This window comes from Schistocerca gregaria, chromosome 3 (assembly GCF_023897955.1).
Source record: "Schistocerca gregaria isolate iqSchGreg1 chromosome 3, iqSchGreg1.2, whole genome shotgun sequence".
In the NCBI taxonomy this organism is placed as follows: domain Eukaryota; kingdom Metazoa; phylum Arthropoda; class Insecta; order Orthoptera; family Acrididae; genus Schistocerca; species Schistocerca gregaria.
Window position 1 is genome coordinate 695970338 of NC_064922.1, and position 22239 is coordinate 695992576.

The 22239-nt window shown below is 42.2% G+C and overlaps 1 protein-coding gene and 1 long non-coding RNA gene across 3 annotated transcripts in view; one reads left to right on the plus strand and one right to left on the minus strand.

The window, feature by feature from the left end:
* Positions 1-22239, plus strand: part of LOC126355945 (uncharacterized) — a 106641-nt gene that overhangs the window by 82382 nt on the left and 2020 nt on the right. The gene's annotated exons all lie outside the window — the stretch shown is intronic.
* LOC126355941 (juvenile hormone esterase-like) overlaps positions 16933-22239 on the minus strand; it is a 101740-nt gene continuing 96433 nt past the window's right edge. For both annotated transcript variants that reach the window (XM_050006524.1, XM_050006525.1), the window contains exon 11: positions 16933-22228. In XM_050006524.1, the coding sequence (XP_049862481.1) occupies positions 22167-22228 (62 nt within the window). In that variant the 3' untranslated portion in view covers positions 16933-22166. The remainder of the gene's footprint in view (positions 22229-22239) is intronic.

Below are 22239 nucleotides of genomic sequence, written 5' to 3' on the forward strand. Positions count from 1 at the left end.
TTCAGTCCAGAACCGCGCTGCTACTACGGTCGCAGGTTCGAATCCTGCCTCGGGCATGGATGTGTGTGATGTCCATAGGTTAGTTTGTTTTAAGTAGTTCTAAGCCTAGTGGACTGATGACTTCAGATGTTAAGTTCCATAGTGATTAGAACCATTTGTGCATCTACATCTACGTGATTACTCTGCTATTCACAATAATGTGCTTGCAGAGGGTTCAATGAACCACCTTCAAGCTGTCTCTCTACCGTTCCAGTCTCGAACGGCACGCGGCAAAAACGATCACTTAAAGTTTTTTGAGGGAGCCCTAATTTCTCTTATTTTATCGTGATGATCATTTCTCCCTATGTAGGCGGGTGCCAGAAGATATCTTCTGATAACAAAACATTACAATGGATGTTTGCTTTCCTCTTCGTAACTTGACGGGCCAAGGAATGGCCTATGGATTCACTATACTGCCCATTCCTTGTATGAAACGTCCCCTTAGAACATTTATACAAGACTGTGCTTAAACTGACACACAATATTTTTAGCGCAACGCAATCTGACTTCCAAAAATCCCTACGAAAGAATGGCCCTGACTAACATTAACCTATACGTTTTACAAATCACTTACCTCACAAAAATCTTCGTTACTCAAGCTACTGCAATACAGCGAGCGCCACTACTGCCAACTAAATAAAAGATTCAAACTACGGAAGTCACTAACTACTGAGGCACAGTTAGCAAATGAAAGATTTTAATAGAGAACAAACAATGTATTTACCTTAATAGTCATAATATATATATATCAGTTCATGACACCAATTCTTACAAATTTCAAAACTCCTCCATCTCTCTCCCCACGTCCACCACTGCTGGCGGCTCACCTCCAACTGCGCAACGCTACGCGCTGTTAGCATCCAGCTGCCGCTGCCCGACACTACAATGGCAGACAACAATGCAAACTAGACACAGACTGCGCACAGCACAGCCAGTGATTTTTCATACAGAGCGCTATGTGGCGTTACCAATAAAAAAACCTAAACAGCCTACTTACACTTGGACCAGCAGGTTTGTGGAGCTGTATATAGAGCCTTCCCTTGCAGGTCTTACGACAAGAAATCTTGCATTTAGTCTAAAAATGATCAGAGCGAATGCACAAAAAACAAAACTTACTTTTTGCCATATATGCCCACCGCTCATCGATATTTAGTGCTTAAAACCCCTTGCATTTGGTGATAGCATGAGACTCACTACAAAAAGTACGTGACTCCTCAGTATCAACATTAGCCAGATGAGCCCTCCTCACATGTCTCGTTTGATTTGAATAATTGGCATTACCTTGCGTATACCTTGAGTTCTTATCCCTGAACCTAATCCACTCAGGGACCTGAATTTTTTTTTCCAAAAATCTATCAGTTGATTTAATGTGATGGATGTTGATCCGTGGGTCGCATACTAGACAGAATCTTTTCTGAAAGAATAACTTCATGAACATCACGTTTGAGAGCTCCAAAGGCCTTAAAATGGCTGCATACGTGATTAATTAGTTACCTATAATCGATCGCTGTGCCATAGCCGACTGTAGGCAAGGCCAACAAAGCCTTATTTATTTATTTATTGTTCCGTGGGACCAGGTTAAGGAGAAGTCTCCATGGTCATGGAACGAGTCAATACACGGAATTATAACACGATAGTAGAAACAGATAAAATGAAATACAAGAAATGTAATCAGGCAACAATTCGTAATTTTAAATTTAGAAAATCAATCATGTAACACTGGAATTTGCTTAATTTTTAAGCTCTTCCAGGAGCTCCTCGACAGAATAGAAGGAGAGAGCCATGAGGAAACTCTTTAGTTTTGACTTAAAAGCGTTTGGGCTACTGCTAAGATTTTTGAGTTCTTGTGGTAGCTAATTGAAAATGGATGCAGCGGAATAGTGCACTCCTTTCTGCACAAGAGTCAAGGAAGTGCATTCCACATGAAGATTTGATTTCTGCCTAGTATTAACTGAGTGAAAGCTGCTAACTCTTGGGAATAAGCTAATGTCGCTAACAAAAAAAGCCCTTAAAGAAAATATGTACTGTGAGGGCAGTGTCAGAATTCCCAGACTATTGAATAGGGGTCGACAAGAGGTTCTCGAACTTACACCACATATAGTTCGAACAGGCCGTTTTTGAGCCAAACATACCGTTTTTGAATCAGAAGAATTACGCCAAAAAATAATACCATACGACACAAATGCACGAAAATTTGCGAAGTAGACTACTTTTCGTGTTGAACTGTCACTTATTTCAGATACTGTTCTAGTTTCTGTACAAGATCCTGAACGTGGGCTTTCCACAACAGCTTACTCTGTATGCGAGCGCCTAGGAACTTGAACTGTTCCGTCTCTCTTATAATATGCCCATTCTGTCTGATCAAAATATCGGTACTTGTTGAATTGTGAGATAGAAACTGTAAAAACTGAGTCTTACTGTGATTTAGCATCAAATTATTTTCCACAAGCCACAAACATATTTCATGAACTACATACTGTTTCAATATTACACACAAGATCCTTCACTACGAAGTCGGTGTCATCAGCAAACAGAAATACTTTGGAATCATCTGTAATACTAGAAGGCATATTATTCATATAAATAAGAAACAGCAGCAGCCCAGCACCGACCCTTGGGGAACGCCCAAATTAACAGTGCCCCATTTAGACTGAACATCACTACCACTCTCAATATTGCGGAGAATTTCCTTCTGCTTTCTGTTCTTAAAGTAAGAGGCGAACCAATTGTATGCTACACCCCTTACTCCGTAATGAACTACTAATAAGCGTTAACGGTGTGGGCGTGCGGTTCTAGGCGCTTCAGTCTGGACCCGCGTGACCGCTGCGGTCGCAGGTTCGAATCCTGCCTCGGGCATTGATGTGTGTCATGTCATTAGGTTAGTTAGGTTTAAGTAGTTCTAAGTTCTGGGGGACTGATGACCACAGATGTTAAGCCCATAGTGCTTAGAGCCATTTTGTTACACAAGTGATAAATGTGTCCAAACTGTAAAGAACTATCGCAATCTTTAGACTGCTGCCAAGATTATAAACAAATATAGTTTGAAGTAAAATATTCTGTAGACCTTCAGCTTATAATTGTTATGAAGAAGTTTCTTTGTTGGACCAAGCGAATAAACCTGTTTTAAGATTAAAATAAATTGTGTTAGGCCTATTAATTTTGTCGGCTGAAAGTTTCCCTTATTTTGACAGAAAAGTTGGCAACCCTGAGCCAGAGGGTCACGGGCACTGGCAGCTGGCGTGGCAGGCGTTGCAGACTCCGACGGCGCGAAGTTTCGGCGGGAGCAGGAGGTGACGTCACCGATGATGCTGGCACCGATAAGTTTCTGTGCTTCTGCATGCCTGTATGTATGGGGGAGGGTGAACGATATCTGGCAACCAATAAGAAACTGCTCCTCTGATTCCTTTGTCATTTTTAAGTCACAATTGGCATAGAGAAAAGTGGGAAGGGGGATATCGAGGGGCTTGGCGAGGGGGACGATATCTAAAACAATGCAGAGAGGACCAGGGTGCATCAGAGACCCAGAAACAGTGGATAGTGGGACAGCTTTGTCATGGTTCAACCACATCCAGTGGCTGCGCTGGTCCAAAGTGCATAACAATGGTCGAACATGTCTAGTGCTTGCCAGTTGAATTTTGAGGTGCTACTCATTTACAACTGCCATAATTCGTGATAAAAATGGCGGATTTAGATGTGGTCTGTAATAGTCAAATGTAGAATAAACAATTACTTCAAGTTATTCTCTTCCTCTACTAAATACACTCCTGGAAATGGAAAAAAGAACACATTGACACTGGTGTGTCAGACCCACCATACTTGCTCCGGACACTGCGAGAGGGCTGTACAAGCAATGATCACACGCACGGCACAGCGGACACACCAGGAACCGCGGTGTTGGCCGTCGAAAGGCGCTAGCTGCGCAGCATTTGTGCACCGCCGCCGTCAGTGTCAGCCAGTTTGCCGTGACATACGGAGCGCCATCGCAGTCTTTAAAACTGGTAGCATGCCGCGACAGCGTGGACGTGAACCGTATGTGCAGTTGACGGACTTTGAGCGAGGGCGTATAGTGGGCATGCGGGAGGCCGGGTGGACGTACCGCCGAATTGCTCAACACGTGGGGCGTGAGGTCTCCACAGTACATCGATGTTGTCGCCAGTGGTCGGCGGAAGGTGCACGTGCCCGTCGACCTGGGACCGGACCGCAGCGACGCACAGATACACGCCAAGACCGTAGGATCCTACGCAGTGCCGTAGGGGACCGCACCGCCACTTCCCAGCAAATTAGGGACACTGTTGCTCCTGGGGTATCGGAGAGGACCATTCGCAACCGTCTCCATGAAGCTGGTCTACGGTCCCGCACACCGTTAGGCCGTCTTCCGCTCACGCCCCAACATCTTGCAGCCCGCCTCCAGTGTGGTCGCGACAGGCGTGAATGGAGGGACGAATGGAGACGTGTCGTCTTCAGCGATGAGAGTCGCTTCTGCCTTGGTGCCAATGATGGTCGTATGCGTGTTTGGCGCCGTGCAGGTGAGCGCCACAATCAGGACTGCATACGACCGAGGCACACAGGGCCAACACCCGGCATCATGGTGTGGGGAGCGATCTCCTACACTGGCCGCACACCTCTGGTGATCGTCGAGGGGACACTGAATAGTGCACGGTACATCCAAACCGTCATCGAACCCATCGTTCTACCATTCCTAGACCGGCAAGGGAACTTGCTGTTCCAACAGGACAATGCATGTCGGCATGTATCCCGTGCCACCCAACGTGCTCTAGAAGGTGTAAGTCAACTACCCTGGCCAGCAAGATCTCCGGATCTGTCCCCCATTGAGCATGTTTGGGACTAGATGAAGCGTCATCTCACGCGGTCTGCACGTCCAGCACGAACGCTGGTCCAACTGAGGCGCCAGGTGGAAATGGCATGGCAAGCCGTTCCACAGGACTACATCCTGCATCTCTACGATCGTCTCCATGGGAGAATAGCAGCCTGCATTGCTGTGAAATGTGGATATACACTGTACTAGTGCCGACATTGTGCATGCTCTGTTGCCTGTGTCTATGTGCCTGTGGTTCTGTCAGTGTGATCATGTGATGTATCTGACCCCAGGAATGTGTCAATAAAGTTTCCCCTTCCTGGGACAATGAATTCACGGTGTTCTTATTTCAATTTCCAGGAGTGTATATTATGTTATAGTTTGAAAATGAGCATGGTCAGGGAAATAGCATATCACTGTCACAACTCAGCTCACCTCCATTGCTTTTTAAGACTCCGTGACGTTTGAAAACCAACCCTCTAGTACCAACTTTATGTATAAAATCTTCCAAATTAAGCGTAAAAATCATATTCCCAAAGAAATTTTTTTCAGTTTTAATGGTTTTACACTTGTCCAAATCGATATTTAACCACGAACCGTATCTTGACATCAAATTGGCCTACGGTAACTAAAACCAAAAATACAAATTCTCCATTACATTGATAAAAAAAAAGAGAACAGGAAGAGAGTAGAACGTTGAACGGAAGGTTTGTCGTACACTGCCCAAGCGCACACAGTTCCTCTACTGTGAAGTTCGCGAAAACCAACGAAATCACCTACGCTTTATTTACACTTTAAGTGACATACCTCTTTAAATTTAACACATTTCTTAACCCTAAAGACCTTTTTGATCTGGGATATACTAAGCAATAGACATCTCAATTAGGGAAACTTTCTACCAGAAAGTGATCAAATTTGATCAACAAAAATCTCTTAAATTATTGGAAAACTGTCTCGATCTCTCTTTGATTTTCATTAACACCAAAACTTTGGTGTGAAATGTGGTAACGTTGGACTATCATCATGTCGTTCGTTTTGCTCTTGTGCTTTCTTTGAAATCCATTCCTTTGCTAGTTTCTCTGTTTCCTCTCAGGTTCTACAGAGAAACGGACTTCCTCTGCAATGACGTTCATTGTTTTCCTGCCAAACATCAATTACCATGGAGCAAATGCTGTAGTCTCCCGCTAAAAGTTATTGATCGTTCCTTAAAATTTTAGAATGAAGTTTTCCCAGGTCGTACTTCTCCTATGGAGAAATACTCTGCACAGCCACTTACCTTGCGGATCGAAATATTTTACCTTACGACATGTGATGAATGTAGCTTCTGCTGTACAAGCAGCGGATGATGTACTGCACAGTGCGACAAGTTTTGACCAGTCTCTCGTCGACAACAATATTATTTACCAGCTGTTCACTTTGCACTACTCTTGCGTGACAGCAGCATCTATACTAGGCGATTCTTTATACGTGGCTTCCTCATGTTTCGCTTGCCTTACCTCTACCTGCTGAATGGAGATGTGACAGGCATTTACATTGGCTCCCAACTTTTTCACGAGCTGCTCGGATTCTTTGCTGGGCGTTTCACAAAGTTTGAGCACAAAGCAGAGTTCTGAGTCTGTCTTTGAAGTAATGATCTGAGAACATGCTCAGGCTCTTGTACTCACGTCGGTACCGGGAAAGCTGATTTTCAACGTCTTGTTTCACTTCCAATTTCAAGTCAGAAATTTCCATTCAAACATGGATTCGCATATCATTAATCTCAGTTTTTTACTTTACCAGTACTTAATCGTAATTACTATTCTCGGTTTTCAGACTGATAATTACTTTTTTAATCTAAGTTTTTAGACTGTAATTTAGACTGGGATCTTCATTTTCCAATTCAGACGTTAAATTATCCAGTGACGCAATAAATGACAAGAACAAAGCAATTTGTCCATCAGATTCGTTACCCAGAGACACTTTCTCCACAACCGAATTTGTTATTACTCGAGTTTGATCAGTACCTAGTAGTAACTGTAGTAGCACTACTGACAAGGTAAACTCCCCATCGCGCCCTCCTCAGATTTAGTGGTAAAATGGCCCAGTGGATGGCCTGGCTAGAACTGAACACAGATCAAGTATGAAAACTGGGAGAATGTGTACTGAACTGTGAAAAAACAAGCGCAATAGAAAGCGTGAACGGTCGAAGTTAAAAATGTGTGGCATCGAGCGAGAGCCAGGAACACTGGCGCTGTGTGTGTGGTCACGGTGTTGGACTGTAAAGCGGGAGATCCGTGTTCCAGACTGCCTCGTGTCCCTCTTTTTCACTAACTTGTGTACTGTCCATGCGGTCATTGGAATGTCCATTCTCCTTCTGTAGTCTTGGCAACTGTCATACTATACATTGGTTATAGAATATGACTCATGTGGTAAGAATATTTACGGTAGCAAGTAAATGTGATGAACAGTGAGAGCAGGCGATATACCGCCTAGAGCGCTCACACAAATTAAAACAACAAATAAACAGCTGCGAACTTGTTGCAACAAAGTAATTCAAGAGTCAAAATTCCCAAAACGGTACGAAAGAGTCAGAACGTGTGGTAGTTGTCCAGACATTAAATTATCCAGTGACGCAATAAATGACAAGAACAAAGCAATTTGTCCATCAGATTCGTTACCCAGAGACACTTTCTCCACAACCGAATTTGTTATTACTCCAATTTCATCAGTACCTAGTAGTAACTGTAGCTAGCGCTACTGACAAGGTAAATTCCCCATCGCTCCCTCCTCAGAGTTAGTGGTAAAATGGCCCAGTGAATGGCCTCGTTAGAACTGAACACCGATCAAGCATGAGAACTGGGAGAATGTGTACTGAACTGTGAAAAAACAAGCGCAATAGAAAGCAAACGGACGTCACACCACAACACAGGCACAAGTCTGAATACAGCGAGCAGACGTATCAGTGACTAGATAGTTTGAAGGGAAAAAAAGGCACGAGCGAGATTTGATCGCGGATCTCCCCCTCATAGTCCAACACCGGCACCACACAACCAAGGCAGCAGGGCTCTGCAGTTTCACTCGATGCTGCACAGCTTATGCTTGGACCGTTCGCTGTTTATATTTTACTTCTTTTTTCTCAGTTCAGTACACCTCCTTCCTTTTTCATGCTTGATCTGTGTTCAGTTTTCGGCGGGCTGTCCATTGGGAATTGTTACTGCTAAATCTGAGAGGAGCGCGATGGAGAGTTTCCATTGCGAGCACAGGCATTTCCATTTCAACTTGATCTGATATACTATTAAAAGACTCGAAAGCAGCTTCTCCTCACATTGAACACGAGCAGGATACATATCTCAATTAAACTTTCAGTGCTGCGGACCTCCCCTTTAATCCTGTTGAGATCAGTTTTATATGGCGCACTACTCTTTGGCATAGAACCTACTGGATGCCTGATATTTTATAAGGCACCCAGAAGTTACAAAAACATATTGTGAATTAGGTTTTATGGGGTTATTCGCCGTGTCACTCTCTGCCGTCCTGGCAGCAGTCATGGAACGTGTGTGGTGTTGTGCTGTGCAATCTCGGAGTCTCATTGGTCACCCAGCACGTCGCCAAAGCTGCACAGTTGGCCTCCCTCAGCCATCAGATTTATAACAGCTCACCTCTTTACTGACTTGGCTGTACCCTAACTGGCCCCGTGGCAGTCTCGATTATCAGCTTTCTAGCTACAGTTTGACAGTGACGAAAACACATGTTCAGTGGTAGAATGATTGTCTGCCGTGGAAGGGTGAGGTTCGTTTCCCGGCTGATGCCCCAGTGACGAAAACCCATGATCAGTGGTAGAATGATTGTCTGCCGTCCAAGGGTCCAGGTTCGTTTCGTGTCTGATGCCCCACTATGTAAACTATTTCACCCAGTCCATTAACATAAGTATGTGCATTAGTTCTTAACAGATAGGTGAAATGGGCAAAAACAGGTAACGACTTTATAGACCAAATTATCTGCAGCTGTAACTGGCGGAATAACGGGCTCTGTATTTGACCTCCTCGGTCACTCAGTCTGGATCGGCTCCTGTGCAATCTGACAAATCTTAAGGCTTCTGAGAAGCGAAAATGTAAATGTCGTGTGACTAGGGCCTCCCGTCGGGTTCACCGTTCACTGGGTGCGAGTCTTGACGCCACTTCGGAAACCTGGCGCGTCGGTGGGGATGAAATGATGATGATTAGGACAACACAACACCCAGTCCCTGAGCGGAGAAAATCTCCGACCCAGCAGGGAATCGAACCCGGGCCCTTGGGATTGTCATACTGCCGCACTGGCCACTTTTCTCTTTTTTGCTCGATATAGTTTATTGCGTTTGGTCTGGGCGGACGTCATAAGACAGCCGCTATAAAGGCACATGTGCATGCCTTGCGTGAGTTTCCTCGGAAACGCGAAATCTTAATTAAATAATTAATGCCAGCCGCGGTGGTCTCGCGGTTAAGGCGCTCAGTCCGGAACCGCGTGACTGCTACGGTCGCAGGTTCGAATACTGCCTCGGGCATGGATGTGTGTGATGTCCTTAGGTTAGTTAGGTTTAAGTAGTTCTAAGGTCTAGGGGACTGATGACCACAGATGTTAAGTCCCATAGTGCTCAGAGCCATTTTGAAATAATTGATCTCTGACAAATAAATAAAGCCTATGGTACAGAACTGCAGCTCTATGCCGCTGATAAAATAAAATACAATTACAACACTCTTACGTTTCATTAAGAAGAAGTGGGGTCTTTACAATAGCTGTTGCGGGAAGCACGTATATTTTATTAACTGGCACACCACCATATTTGATGTTATATAAGAACACTGCGAGTTGCACTCTCAGTAGGCACTCGACCCTGTAAAGATTCTATATTTATGACAGTAAGTTAACTGTAGGCTTATACGTTGAATATATCTGATTTAACTAACTGTGAAAACTTTTTTACCTTTAGTAGACAGTCACCTCTGTACGACGTATTGACATGGCTGGCAAATTATTCTAATACTGAGATTTTGCGTCCGCACCTACCGCAGCAGTCTTTGGAAACGATTTAAATACAAAGTCCGATTATTTGAGTCTTATTTCACGGTCAACTACGAATAACATTGCATTTACGAAAAAACCACTGTCAAGCGTCTGATACCAAATAATTAAACGTCCACGTTCCAGATAAGCAAATATTAAGTACTACCAATCACTATCATAAATATATAATAATATAATATATATTTTTTGTTTATTTATTTTATATCGTTCAAGTTGATCAGTGATTCCTGTACTCAGTTTTTTTATTACATGTAGCAAGCAGCCCTCTGACTGAACATACTGAGTTACCGTGCCGTCTTCAGCTACCGTGGGCAGACTACTGGCAAGTTACTGAAAATATATGTTCCTCAATAATGTACACCTTTCCGGACGAAAGTAAGTGTCTTTAAATCTTTGTGAAGATTATTCTTCTATCTTGTATTGTATCCAGAAATTGGGCTGTCGCTTTCAAAAACGGATGTATTTTTAATGACAAATTGTGTTAAAGGGTAAATATATTAGGAAGCAGTCGTCAGTATCTCTACATCCCTTAAAAGGTGTCTGCAGGATGTTCTCGAGTTAACATCACAAATAATTCGGTTGACTTGCTCGTGGTGACAAGAGAAACTCCTCATCGAAACTCCTTCAGATTTAATATTAAAACGATCCAGTGGAGAGCCCGCCAAAAACTGAACATACGTAGAAAAGCATGAAAACAGGAAGAAGATGTGCCAAACCATGGAAAAAGAAGCAAAATCGAAACAGGGTTGGTTAGGGTGCTGGAATGCGAAAGGGAAGATCCGCGTTCAAATTTTCCTTGAGCCCTACATTTTTCTCTTCTCTCTCTCTCTCTCTCTTTCTCTCTCTCTCTCTCTGTTACAAAAGTACGAACTGTCCGTTCAGTCATTGACGTGTCTATTCGCTTTCTCAAAGGTGTTTCTGTGTCGTGGTGTAAAGTCAGTTCGCAAAAGAGAAGTGTAAAGAAGCGACCTGTAGACGTACTTACATCCTGTTGGTTTCACACAAGTACCGCATGCCTTGTAAGTTTTGAGTCTTGAATTCCTTTGTTGTAAGATAGTTCAGATCCGTTTACTTGTTGTTTCCATTTCTGTGAGACGTGTACGCAGCATTTCGCTTGCTCTCGCTATTCATCACATATTTTAGATGGTGATATATTCGTACCACATGACTCATATTCTATAACCAAAGTGTAGTGTGACAATTGCCAAAACTATAGAAGGAGAACAGACACGTAAATGACAGGACGGAACGATCGTAGAAAAGAAAAGAAAGGGGCACGAAGGAGGTTGAGACACGGATATCCAACACTTAGACCAAACAACCACGACGCTTTGCTCCTTGCAATTTGCTCATTGTTGTACATCTTTGACATGGACCATTCATTGTTTCTAATTTTGATTCTTTTTCCACGGTTCAGTACACCTTCTTCCTGTTTTCACGCTTGATATGTGCTCAGTTGTTGACGGGCTATCCACTGCTCTATTTTATAACTTCAGCTAAGGGGTGTACGATGGGGAGTTTCCCTTCTGAGTACTAAAGGGTTATCTGTACATATTCGGTTTGAAGACAGACAACTTTTCAGCCGAGGTCGCCCTTTATTTAGGGTGACCATTTCCGGTAAACAGAGTTACCATCATCTGATCTGTGGATAGTGTACGTAAGGTGTAAGACATATTTCAGTATGAAGACTACCGTACATATCATTAACATAATTGCATAGACTGAATTTATTATTACACGTACCTCAGTATAATTAATACATAAGGCCAATTTCACCTGTAAACGTACTCACTTCTTAATTAGCTGTATTAATGACGACAATATTTGACGACAAAACTGAGAGTTTGCGTGTTCATGTCATCGTAGAGTTTATATTTATATTTGTAACTGTGGAGGACGTGAAAACACAAGCGACCTCTCGCAGCACTAACTATCAACATGTTCTGTAGTAACTTTCGCTTTGTGTCGGTTCAGCGGCGCTCTTGTATGAGCGATATACTATATGATCTGTAATATGCGACAGATACATTTGACGAAACATTTTGTACGCATTAATTTTAACTCTGATTGTATTAACCTGAGATAATAATAATTCAATCCATGTATTGTATTAATGACATGTAGCTAGTTTCCACAGTGTTATATGTTTCTCGCCTTATGTACACTGTTCTCAGATCGGGTGATGGTAAGATTGTTTACCGAAACCAGTCATTGTAAATAACGGTTTTACAAATACGGTCTTGGCTGAGAAGTTTCTTTCTTCAAGCTGAAAAAGTACAGTATCTCTTGTTACACGTTTTTGGATCCAGAAGACTTCGGCTTGGCCCCATAATTTTTCCGAAGAAAATATGATGTTCACGTTGCAAACAGTGTTTTGCTTCGATGCTAAAGTAATTGTACGGTATGTTTCCCCCACTTGAATTTCTTATCAAGCTGTAATCCCAAGAATTTAACATGGCCAGCTTCCTCTATCTGTCTTTAGTCATATTTTAGGCAGGGACTGGGGGGAAAACTCTTACAAACAAACAGTGCATTTTTTCAAAGCGTAATGACCAAGAATTGAATCAGAATCATGAAAATTTCGCTAACTAATCTTTCTGAGACTACCGTTATACTTGATATGCTTTTTATAGCAGTGTTTGTATCACCTGCAAGCAAAACGAAGTTGAAATCAATGCCATAGATGAAAGATCATTGATATAGACAAGAAAAAGTAAGAGGCCTTAGGTGGAACCTTGTTGAACACCATATGTAATTAGTTCAATGTTGGACGATGCCTGAGGCTAATTACAACTCCGTTTCTCAATGACACCGTTTGTTTCCTGTCAGAGATGTGGGATTTGAACGATTTTGCAACACTTTCTGTTACGCTGTTATATTCTGATTTACTTTAAAGGATAGTGTGATTTACACAATAAAATACCTTTGACAGTTCACGAAACATTCCAGTAGCCTTTAATTTATTGTCTAATAAATTAAGTATATCCTTACTGTTGTTTAGATAGCCTTGTCAATATCAGAGACATTTAGAAATCCTAACTGTGACTTTGACAATATATTATTTGTTATCTAAAAAGTGAGTTGCATACTATCTTTTATAAAGTTTTAGAAAATGCTGACAAAAGTGGGACTGCCGGATATTTGACGACATTTCTTTATCTTCTTTCTTAAAGTCAGGAATATAGGAAATGCTCCCCTGATAAAAGAGGAGTTACACTGGTATATATTACTGCACTAAGAAGCACACTTATGTACTTTGTTGATATTTTATAATAACCACTAGAATTTTTTGATTTTCATAAATTTCATGGTGTATATATCTCCACCTGGTATAGTGAGGGTGACATTCAAGTTATTTTTAATGACTGGAATGAGATACTCCGTGACAGAATCTGCTGAAACTAAAAACCCCGTCTTTTCAATAACAGTTACGAAATACTTTTTAAAACATTTTGCAACACAGCTCACATCCATTACCAACGTATCATTTGTTCTTAAAGTTACTTAGTCCTCCTCCTCTCTTGTTCTACAAGTCTCCTTCTTCACTACATCTTTATTTTTTTGTCTGGGGTGATTATTTTCTCAAAGAGCATCTGCTTTGATGTCCGTATCTTCAATATTTTGCAGTATGTCTTGTACTGAGATGTAACACCAACAGCAAAGGTTTTTCTGACTGACAGATACTTCTCACTTTTTGTTTTACAAGACACCTTTTTCCTAGTGTAGCTCATGGCTTCTTCGTCGACTTTGATCTAATATGGCGTAATTTTCGCAGAAAACAGTATTTAGATTCAGGCCATGAGCATTGTATACATCAAAATGGTTCAAATGGCCCTAAGCACTATGGGACTTAATACCTGAGTTCATCCGTCCCCTAGACTTAGAACTACTTAAACCTAACTAACCTAAGAGCATCACACAAATGCGTGTCCGAGGCAGGATTCGAACCTGCGACCGTAGCAGCAGCGCGGTTCCGGATTGTAGCCCCTAGAACCGCTCGGACACAGCGGTCGGCTTGTATGCGTTACTTCAGTTCATGTCTTTGAGGAGTATCCTAATATCATCAATTTTTGGCTTACTGACTGCCCTCTTGAATTCAAATTTAGTAGATTTTGTCTCTTTTTCAGCGTTTTAACATTTAACAAAAGGTACTGCATTGTGTTGGGCTGAGAGACCATTGACTATTCTTTTTGTAAATGAATTTTGTTCATTAGGATCTCTCTATAAACATATTATCGGTGATTCTTTGTGAGCAATTTGTTATCCCAGTTGAAAAGTTCATCTTATGCATTAAGTTGAATGCTAGTGTTACTGACTGTAATAGATTCATAATAGACGAGTTAACAAAAGTAGCGTTAAAATTATGGGCATACGATTTTTTTTTCTTTTTAACGAGCCAGTAGAGCTTCAAAGTGATTTATGAACAGATCAAAGTTACCTGTAGGTCTTCGGTGTACACTCATTCTACATCCAGTAACAGTTAACGCGTTCTCTGATCAGCTATAAAATCGTGAAAACCGACGTACTATCGATATAAACCCGTCCAGGCGATAGCAGCGTCACGTCACCTGTCGAGGACTGACTGCTAGTCAGTCAAGCACGGTGCATGCAGTATCAGTGAGCGTGCTGTTCGTGTGTAGAATGGGGACGATGCATCTGTCTGAGTTTGGCAGAGGGCAGATTGTGATGGCTTGAAGACTCTGCACGAGCATGTCGGAAACTGCAGTACGTGTCGAGTGTTCGAGGAGTGCTGTGGTGAGTGTCTTGGACATGTGGCGAAACCAAAATTAAACTATGTCCAGATGTCGTGGGATTGGGCAGAGACGAGATGTGTCTGAACACATAGTGTAGCGAATACTCCTAACGATAAGCCTCCGACGACCCACGCTTATGCCTACATCAGCACTACGACATCTGGAACTACAACTGAAATGAGCACGTGACCGTCGTCACTGGGGTTTGGCTCAGTGGCAGAGAGTTGCATGATCTGATAATCCCAATATCTTCTCCAACATGCCAATGGAAGGGAGCGAATCCGTCGCCTTCGAGGGGGACAGCTCCTTGACACCTGTACTGCAGGACGGACACAAGCTGGTAGTGACTCCATTATGCTCTGAGGATATTCACGTGGCCGTCCATCGGACCGATGGAGCTCGTGCAAAGCACCATGATGACCAAGGAGTATCGTACACTGCTTGCAGTCCCTTCATGACGACCATGATTCCCAATGACAGTGGCAGTTTTCAACAAGACAGTGAATCATGTCACAAGACCAGGATTGCGATGGAGCGGTTCGAGGAACACAGTGACGAGTTCCAGTTGATGTTCTGTCTACCCTGCTCGCCAGACCTGAATCCGATCAAACACACCGAAGTTGTGACTGAGCGTGGCGTCAGAGGTCATCGCCCCCCTCCCCGAAATCTATGTGAATTAATTGACGTCTGTGAGCAGATGTGGTGCCAAATCTCTACAGCGACCTACCATGGCCTAATTTCTTCCATGTCACGACCAGTCGCCGCTGTTAATTGTACTAAAGATGGTCAGACCGTCAGTTGGGTATCATAATATTCTGCTTGACCAATGTGTATACTAAGTAGAGGCAGATTATGCCAACTGTGTTTGTCGACTCTCATCCGCCAATGCAGCTAAGAAGTGATTTTGTTTTACTCCAAAGCCCTCGAATATTTTAAGGAAAAAGGTACCCGACATTCCACAGTTACTGATACAAAAATTGGATGGAAATAAAATTTCTCATGATTGGTGAACATTTTTAACCAACCGCTGGTTCTACTTGTTCACTATGCTAGAATTATGTTGTTTGGTTTCTTTATCAATCTAATTTGTTTCAATCCTAACCTCCCTTACAACTTTTTATCTTTCTGTCCTCCTTACCCTATAAAAAGGTACTGTTCTGATACATGTAACCGTTGCCGTTTTATCACTCATGACAGTCGCTCACACCTTAAATTTTCTGCTATTAGTCCAGCCATTTACACTTACCTTTCCTGTTGAGATGAATGCCACGCCAAGTGCAGCCCCAGCTACCGACAGAATCAACAGGAACCACGACAATATATGACCCGGCACCTGAAATAAGCAGCCACTGCAATTCCAGAGTTACTCTCCTGACAGAAGAGTTCAAATTAGGTCGGTCGTGGCGTCTCAGAGCAGATACAAACTCAACAATCGAATGTCTCGATGCTGACTGCTGACTTTACCAGGTTGCACTCCAGGTTGTACCTTGGATCACTGTCAGTGCTACCGTCTGGCACACCCACTACAACCACAGTGTTTTCTTGGCCAAGTCTTTGCAGACAGATCGTAAATCCTCCACCATCTCCCCCAGAAAAGATACACCGTGCCACAAAGCCAACCACATCTGCAATAACGGCACTGAAGAACATGTACTGCGACCTTAACATATTTTGTATATTATAAAAAGCGCACGAGTTACGCCAGCCCGTAAATTAATAAGAAAGCAGAGACAATTATAAATTATTACTTGTTGTACGCTTCATGCAATTTTGACAAAGGAAATGTGGAATGGTAGAAAACGGTGATAGCTATATTCAACTGAAAGTTACTAATCACTGAATATTTTATTTATTGAATTATTACATGTTTCATATCTCTTTAATTATGTAAATGTATCACAACATAGTATTCACAACACTTGCAGAGAAAATGGCAACAGTGTTATATTCCTTGTACCTTTCCCTACGTAACCATGTATCATATGCACATATTTCATTTTTTTTTAAATTATAACATGTTATTTATCTCTTTAATTACGCAAATGTGTCAGAACATAGCACTCACCACTCTTGCACAGAAAATGAAAGCAGCTTTATATCCCTTGTACCTTTCCCTACGCAACGATAGTAATATCTTCTTTATTTAAGAAGATATTAATTCAGCCAATAATAAAAACATTCGCCAATTGAAGGTCGAACTTTCAATGTAATTTTCGCCACCACCATTGAATAGACCATAATGAGAAACGTATTCTGAGCAGGCTATCATTATTGTTTATCATGTTTCATCAACAATTTCTTTGTCATTTATCTTGAGCGTGTGTTCTCACATTTCATGTTTTAACTAACTGTGCATAAACTATGAGACCTAAGATACTGTGTATGGTCTGATGGTACTGAGAGACAAAGACGGTTCATTTAATATGATGTTGTAATTGTACATAACGTATATTTCAATTGGTGATCCATTTAAAATATTTTGTGCTTGTTGTGAATTTTCGTGGTTAAACTGAGGTCTTAAAAAGGCGAGCGAACGGTCGCTATAGGTCATTCATTCTGCCTCGGGCGGTCGTTCTGTGCGGACTGGTCTCGGAGGTAAGGTACACATTGGACAACTGCTAGCCTGGGGTTATAACTTCTGAAGTGATAGGTTCTGGCTGGCTAGCGGGTGGGTGTACACTTAAAATTTTCGTCGCACTTTGAAGAATTTGGGCTGAATGGAACTGAGTATCAGCGAGCCAGCTGGGATTTTATTTGCTATCTGGGGAATCTGCTATCAGTTTAAACACAGTCACCCAATGTTTACTGCATCTGTCTATGTTAATCGTAATTATTTTGTGCTTTAATGCATACTCCTGGGAGCATCATTTTAATTGCTTGTGTGTTTTAACTGACTCAATAAATCATCAGTTAATATAACTTACAGGAATGCAGCCGGCTCACGTGTGGACAACCGCCGAGCACACCCTACTATTTTCAAGGGAAAACTGCTGTAAGTAAGCTCTGTGCAAGTGAATTTAAAATCTCGATTTTCTCAGAAACTCCGTAAGATAACACACACACACACACACACACACACACACACACACACACACACACTGTAAATACTAGTGCCATCACAAACCAAAGATGACCGACATCAGAAATTATGGATAATGAAATTAATAATCTAAGGGTGAGGTAGCATGAACTCTGTCCTTCTGTTTTTGACATGTGAGAGAAAGGATTCCATGCAAAATCTCACCAAAAACCACCATCTGTATTTTTAAGGTTATCTGCTAATTTAATACCAATAGCTTCCATAATAACACTATCCCAGTAGCTGGAAGTGCATGCCAGAATCTCCGTGTCGTGATATTCCCTAGAGTGTCCCGTGTCAACTGAATGTTCTGCAAAGGGGGATTTGTTCGGCTGTTGTAAGCGTGTGTGTCGCTTATGCGTAGTACACCGGACCTTCAGAGTCCTCATAGTCTGACCAATATATGACATGCCACAACTGCAAGAGAATGCGGTAGACATCCGCCTTTGGCAAACCAGGATATCCTTTACGAAATCCTAGAAGGATGCTGGCGTGAGATTTAAGAAAACGGTACACCTACTGTTGTTCTTATGATGTCATTTGTTATATAGCTACCAGTTTTGATGCTTCAGTAGCCATATAATAATTGACACTCAAAGATGGCTGTAGGTGTTCCGTTTTATTACATAAGTGAACGGGCGGAGTCGCTCAGATCTCCAATCGCGAGGATGGACATACAAATTCATAATCTGATATGGTGCTCGAAAAACAACTTCACATCATTTTTCCGTTAAATACTAGCAGTCCTATTCGACGTGCTCCCTGTGTAAGGCAAAAATACCGTATACTCTGGTGGCAAGTCGGTACTACCGTCGTTCACTCGATGCACAGATGATCGACAGCACGTCTAATATGGCTTTCATTATAACCATTCCGAGGCAAGGCGCAAAGCACGTCTAATATGCCTTTCATTATAACCACTCCGACGAAAGGTGACTTCGATATGGGCCGTCTCAGCTCATAAACTCTCAGGTACAAACACCCCTTCTGTGACGTGTAGTGAAAATTGTCAGCTTTCAGATACAAATCGATGTTAGTAGGTTTCCTATGAACAGCATATCCCAGTGTATCGTCCATCTTCCTCCTCACCAACACATCAAGCAAGGGAAGACAGCCATGCTTTTTCACCTCCGTCGTTAAATGAATATTTAGGTGGATTGAATTCAGCTGCTCTAAAACGCCATGAGGCACAACCACACAAGTATCATATACATATCTGGAAAACATGCAGGTTTCGAAGCCACCGACCCCAAGGCACGTTCCTCGAAACCTTCCATAAACAAATTGGCGATAATAGGTGCCGACAGGCTTCCCATCATAACTCCACCTGTCTGCTCGTAGTTCTGGTTGTTGAATGAAAACTAAGTAGAAGTCAACACATGTCGAAATAGGTGCGTTAAATCAGCACGAAACCTTACCTCAATCACCCGTAATTAATCAGACAGAGGAGTGCTAGGGAACAGAGAGACCACATCAAAATTGATTAGAATATCAGAGTCATTCAAACGCATTCCCCGTAACCGACGTAAGAAATCCGCCGAGTTCTTAATGTGGTGCTCACAACGGCCTGCTATTGGGCTTAACAGAGTAGCAAAGTGTTTTGCTACAAGGTATCTCGAAGCACCAATGTTACTCGCAATCAGACGAAGAGGAACCATCTCCTTGTGGTCCATAGGGAGGCCACATAACCTACGGCGTAAGAAATGAGGCTCTTGATCGTCTCCTGCTACAAGAAACTTTCCTCAGGAAGCTGTTAGTTTTTCTCGTAACACTGGCTTTTGGCCTTATGCCAGTGAGAATTTGAATGATTTTTTAGAACACCTGAATTCAATCAACTCGAATATTTTCTTCAGGTTGGAGGTAGAAAAGAAGAGCTCTCTTCCCTTACTTGATGGGTTAGTGAGGAGAAAGGTGGACGGTACTTTGTAGGAAGCCTACTCACACTGATTTGTATCTGTAGATTTCCATCACGCTAGGGGAACTCTGTACCTTGGTTCACAAGGACCATGTCATCTCGGACCCTGAGAGTTTGTCAGCTGAGTTGGCCCATCTCGTAGTCACCTTTCGTCAGAATGGTTATAATGAGACAGATTATACGTGCTTTGCGCTGTCGACCGTCTGTGCACCGAGTGAATGATGATAATACCGAGGTGGCACCAAAGTATACGGCCTTTTTGCATTACGCAGGGAGCAGTTCGGACAGGATTGGTCGTATTTTACGGAAATATGATGTGAAGTGTGTTTTTCGACCACCATCCCAGAATAGGATTCTCTTAATTTCCGTAAAGGAGATCTTGTTTTGAGTAAGGCGGGTGTGTATCTTATTCCTTGCTGTTGCCGCATATCATATATAGGTCAGATTGTCAGGACTGTGGAGAGCCAGTGTACTGAACATAAGTCCACACACGCTGACAACAGCTGAGCAAATCGGCCTTTGCAGAACATTGTGTTGGCATCGGAGATTCTGGCGTGCACTTCCAGCAATTGGGATGGTGTTATGAAGGAAGACGTTGAAAATAAATCCGCAAGTAACTTTATAAATGGAGTTGGGATATTTTTTTTTTTAAATTCTGCATGGAATTCTGCTCTCTCACTTGTCAAAAAACGGAGGGAGAGAGTTTATTCTTCCTCACTCGTTGGTTATTAATTTCAACAGCGCTTACTTGCTGCAGTTTTGCCTAGAAAATATCAGGGTGAGCTCTTGTCGAATATCGGTAATTATTTCGACATCACCCGGCTACATTCCCGTTAAGTTCTATGAACATTGTGTGATCCGTAGAAACTAAGGCCTCAGATCATCACTTCCTTCAGTATAAACCCTGATGCATAACCTATATCAGTGATTCAAAAGAATACAACCGTTTTTATCATGTTTATTAGTATTCTTTGTTATCTCAACTAATAATTTTATTGAAATGCACATAACTTGCTCATGCTTAGATAATTTAGACCAGGGGCGTGCCCTGCCACAAGTGTCATAGCGCTCAGCTTGTCTACTCAGTGCATCCACTGCCACGGCACGCTGTCTGAACTTAAGGAAGGAGATTGCAGGAACTGTGAATGCGCCGAATTTCAACGGCGACGCAGTTTTATATTTCTTATTTCTGAACAACACAGATCACAAGCGAAACAAATTTTCAGTATTATCTAATTATTTTTGGCCCACTGAAGACACAATTTTTACCTGGTACGAAATGTCGGCCAACGGACAGCCGAAGACCATTTCATGATTTCCGCACTCAGTTTGCCATGTAATTGTGACTTATTTAGTTTCATAATCGAAAATAACGTCTTCCACAAACGTATGCCAATCGAAACACTTCTGAAACCTCCGCCTGAGGAAAACAATGTAGACGGCCAAGGCGCTTTTAACGGGAAAGGATGGTGTCTTTAAAACGGGAATTACTGAGTAGATGAATCGGTTACATTTGCACTTGCACAAGGGAACTTGCAACTGAAAATGCAGCTCGGAAACAGATGAAGCTGGCAGGATCCTCCAAACGTTTAGAAAACTACCCTCGTAATCCTTTCAAGACCACAATTAATTCTTCAGACCTCTCTTTTTTTTGACGCCAGTGCCTTGGGGAACTGGATTATGTTTGTCAGAATTTATTCTTCCTGCAACGAAATTTTCTGTTTAAATGCATCCCGATCAAGTCAGAAATAAGTTGTTTCTCACGTTTCAGTGTCTTACTGGAGGCAGTGGGTAGCCAAGTCCACTTAATTATGTGAGGTCCTCAGTCCATTCAAGATGTTCTATTTTTCCCTCCTGCACTACTTTTTCCTGCAAAACAACAATAGCGGGTTCCAAATTGAAAAGTCTTTCCAGCATTTCCCTCCACTGAACCAACGTACTTTCAGTAATAATTCTCCATATTCTTCTTTCAAATCCATCGCAAACTATTGCAACTGACAGTGGCATAATGCATTGGACTTCAGGAACTTCACTTTTCATGTCATCAATTTCTTCATGTGCGCTACATCTGCAAATTTATCACAAATTCCTCTTCATGTGCAGAACAACGAATCCTGTCTGTCGATGGTAGCGATATTTTGCTCTCGTGTGATCAACTGTATCTTTCAATTCTTTCTGTATGGTATTATAATGTGGTTTCAAAGTAAATTTGCAATAACAATCGATTATGCGACTGAATAATAGATGCCGGGAATTTCCATCCCTCTCTTCTGTCATATACATTTGTAAAGGCTTGTGACGATCGATCTCTGGACGCCTCTTTTTTATGCAAACACCCTGGACATGTGAACGTCCTTCATACCATAAACAAGCTGCGAAGGTAAACAGCGCTGCCACCTAGATCCTATAGAACTGAAAAAATTCCACTCCGCAGTACTAAATGAAATAGTCCTGCTGGAGAAACATCCGCAACTGAGCACTATAGTAGCGGTTGAAAATAGTGCTTCAGTTGTAAGGTTTCTTTTATTTTTCAGTACTTAAGCCACGACCGGTTTCGGGCTCTTGCGTGCCCATCAGGTGTGATACTGCAAATAAA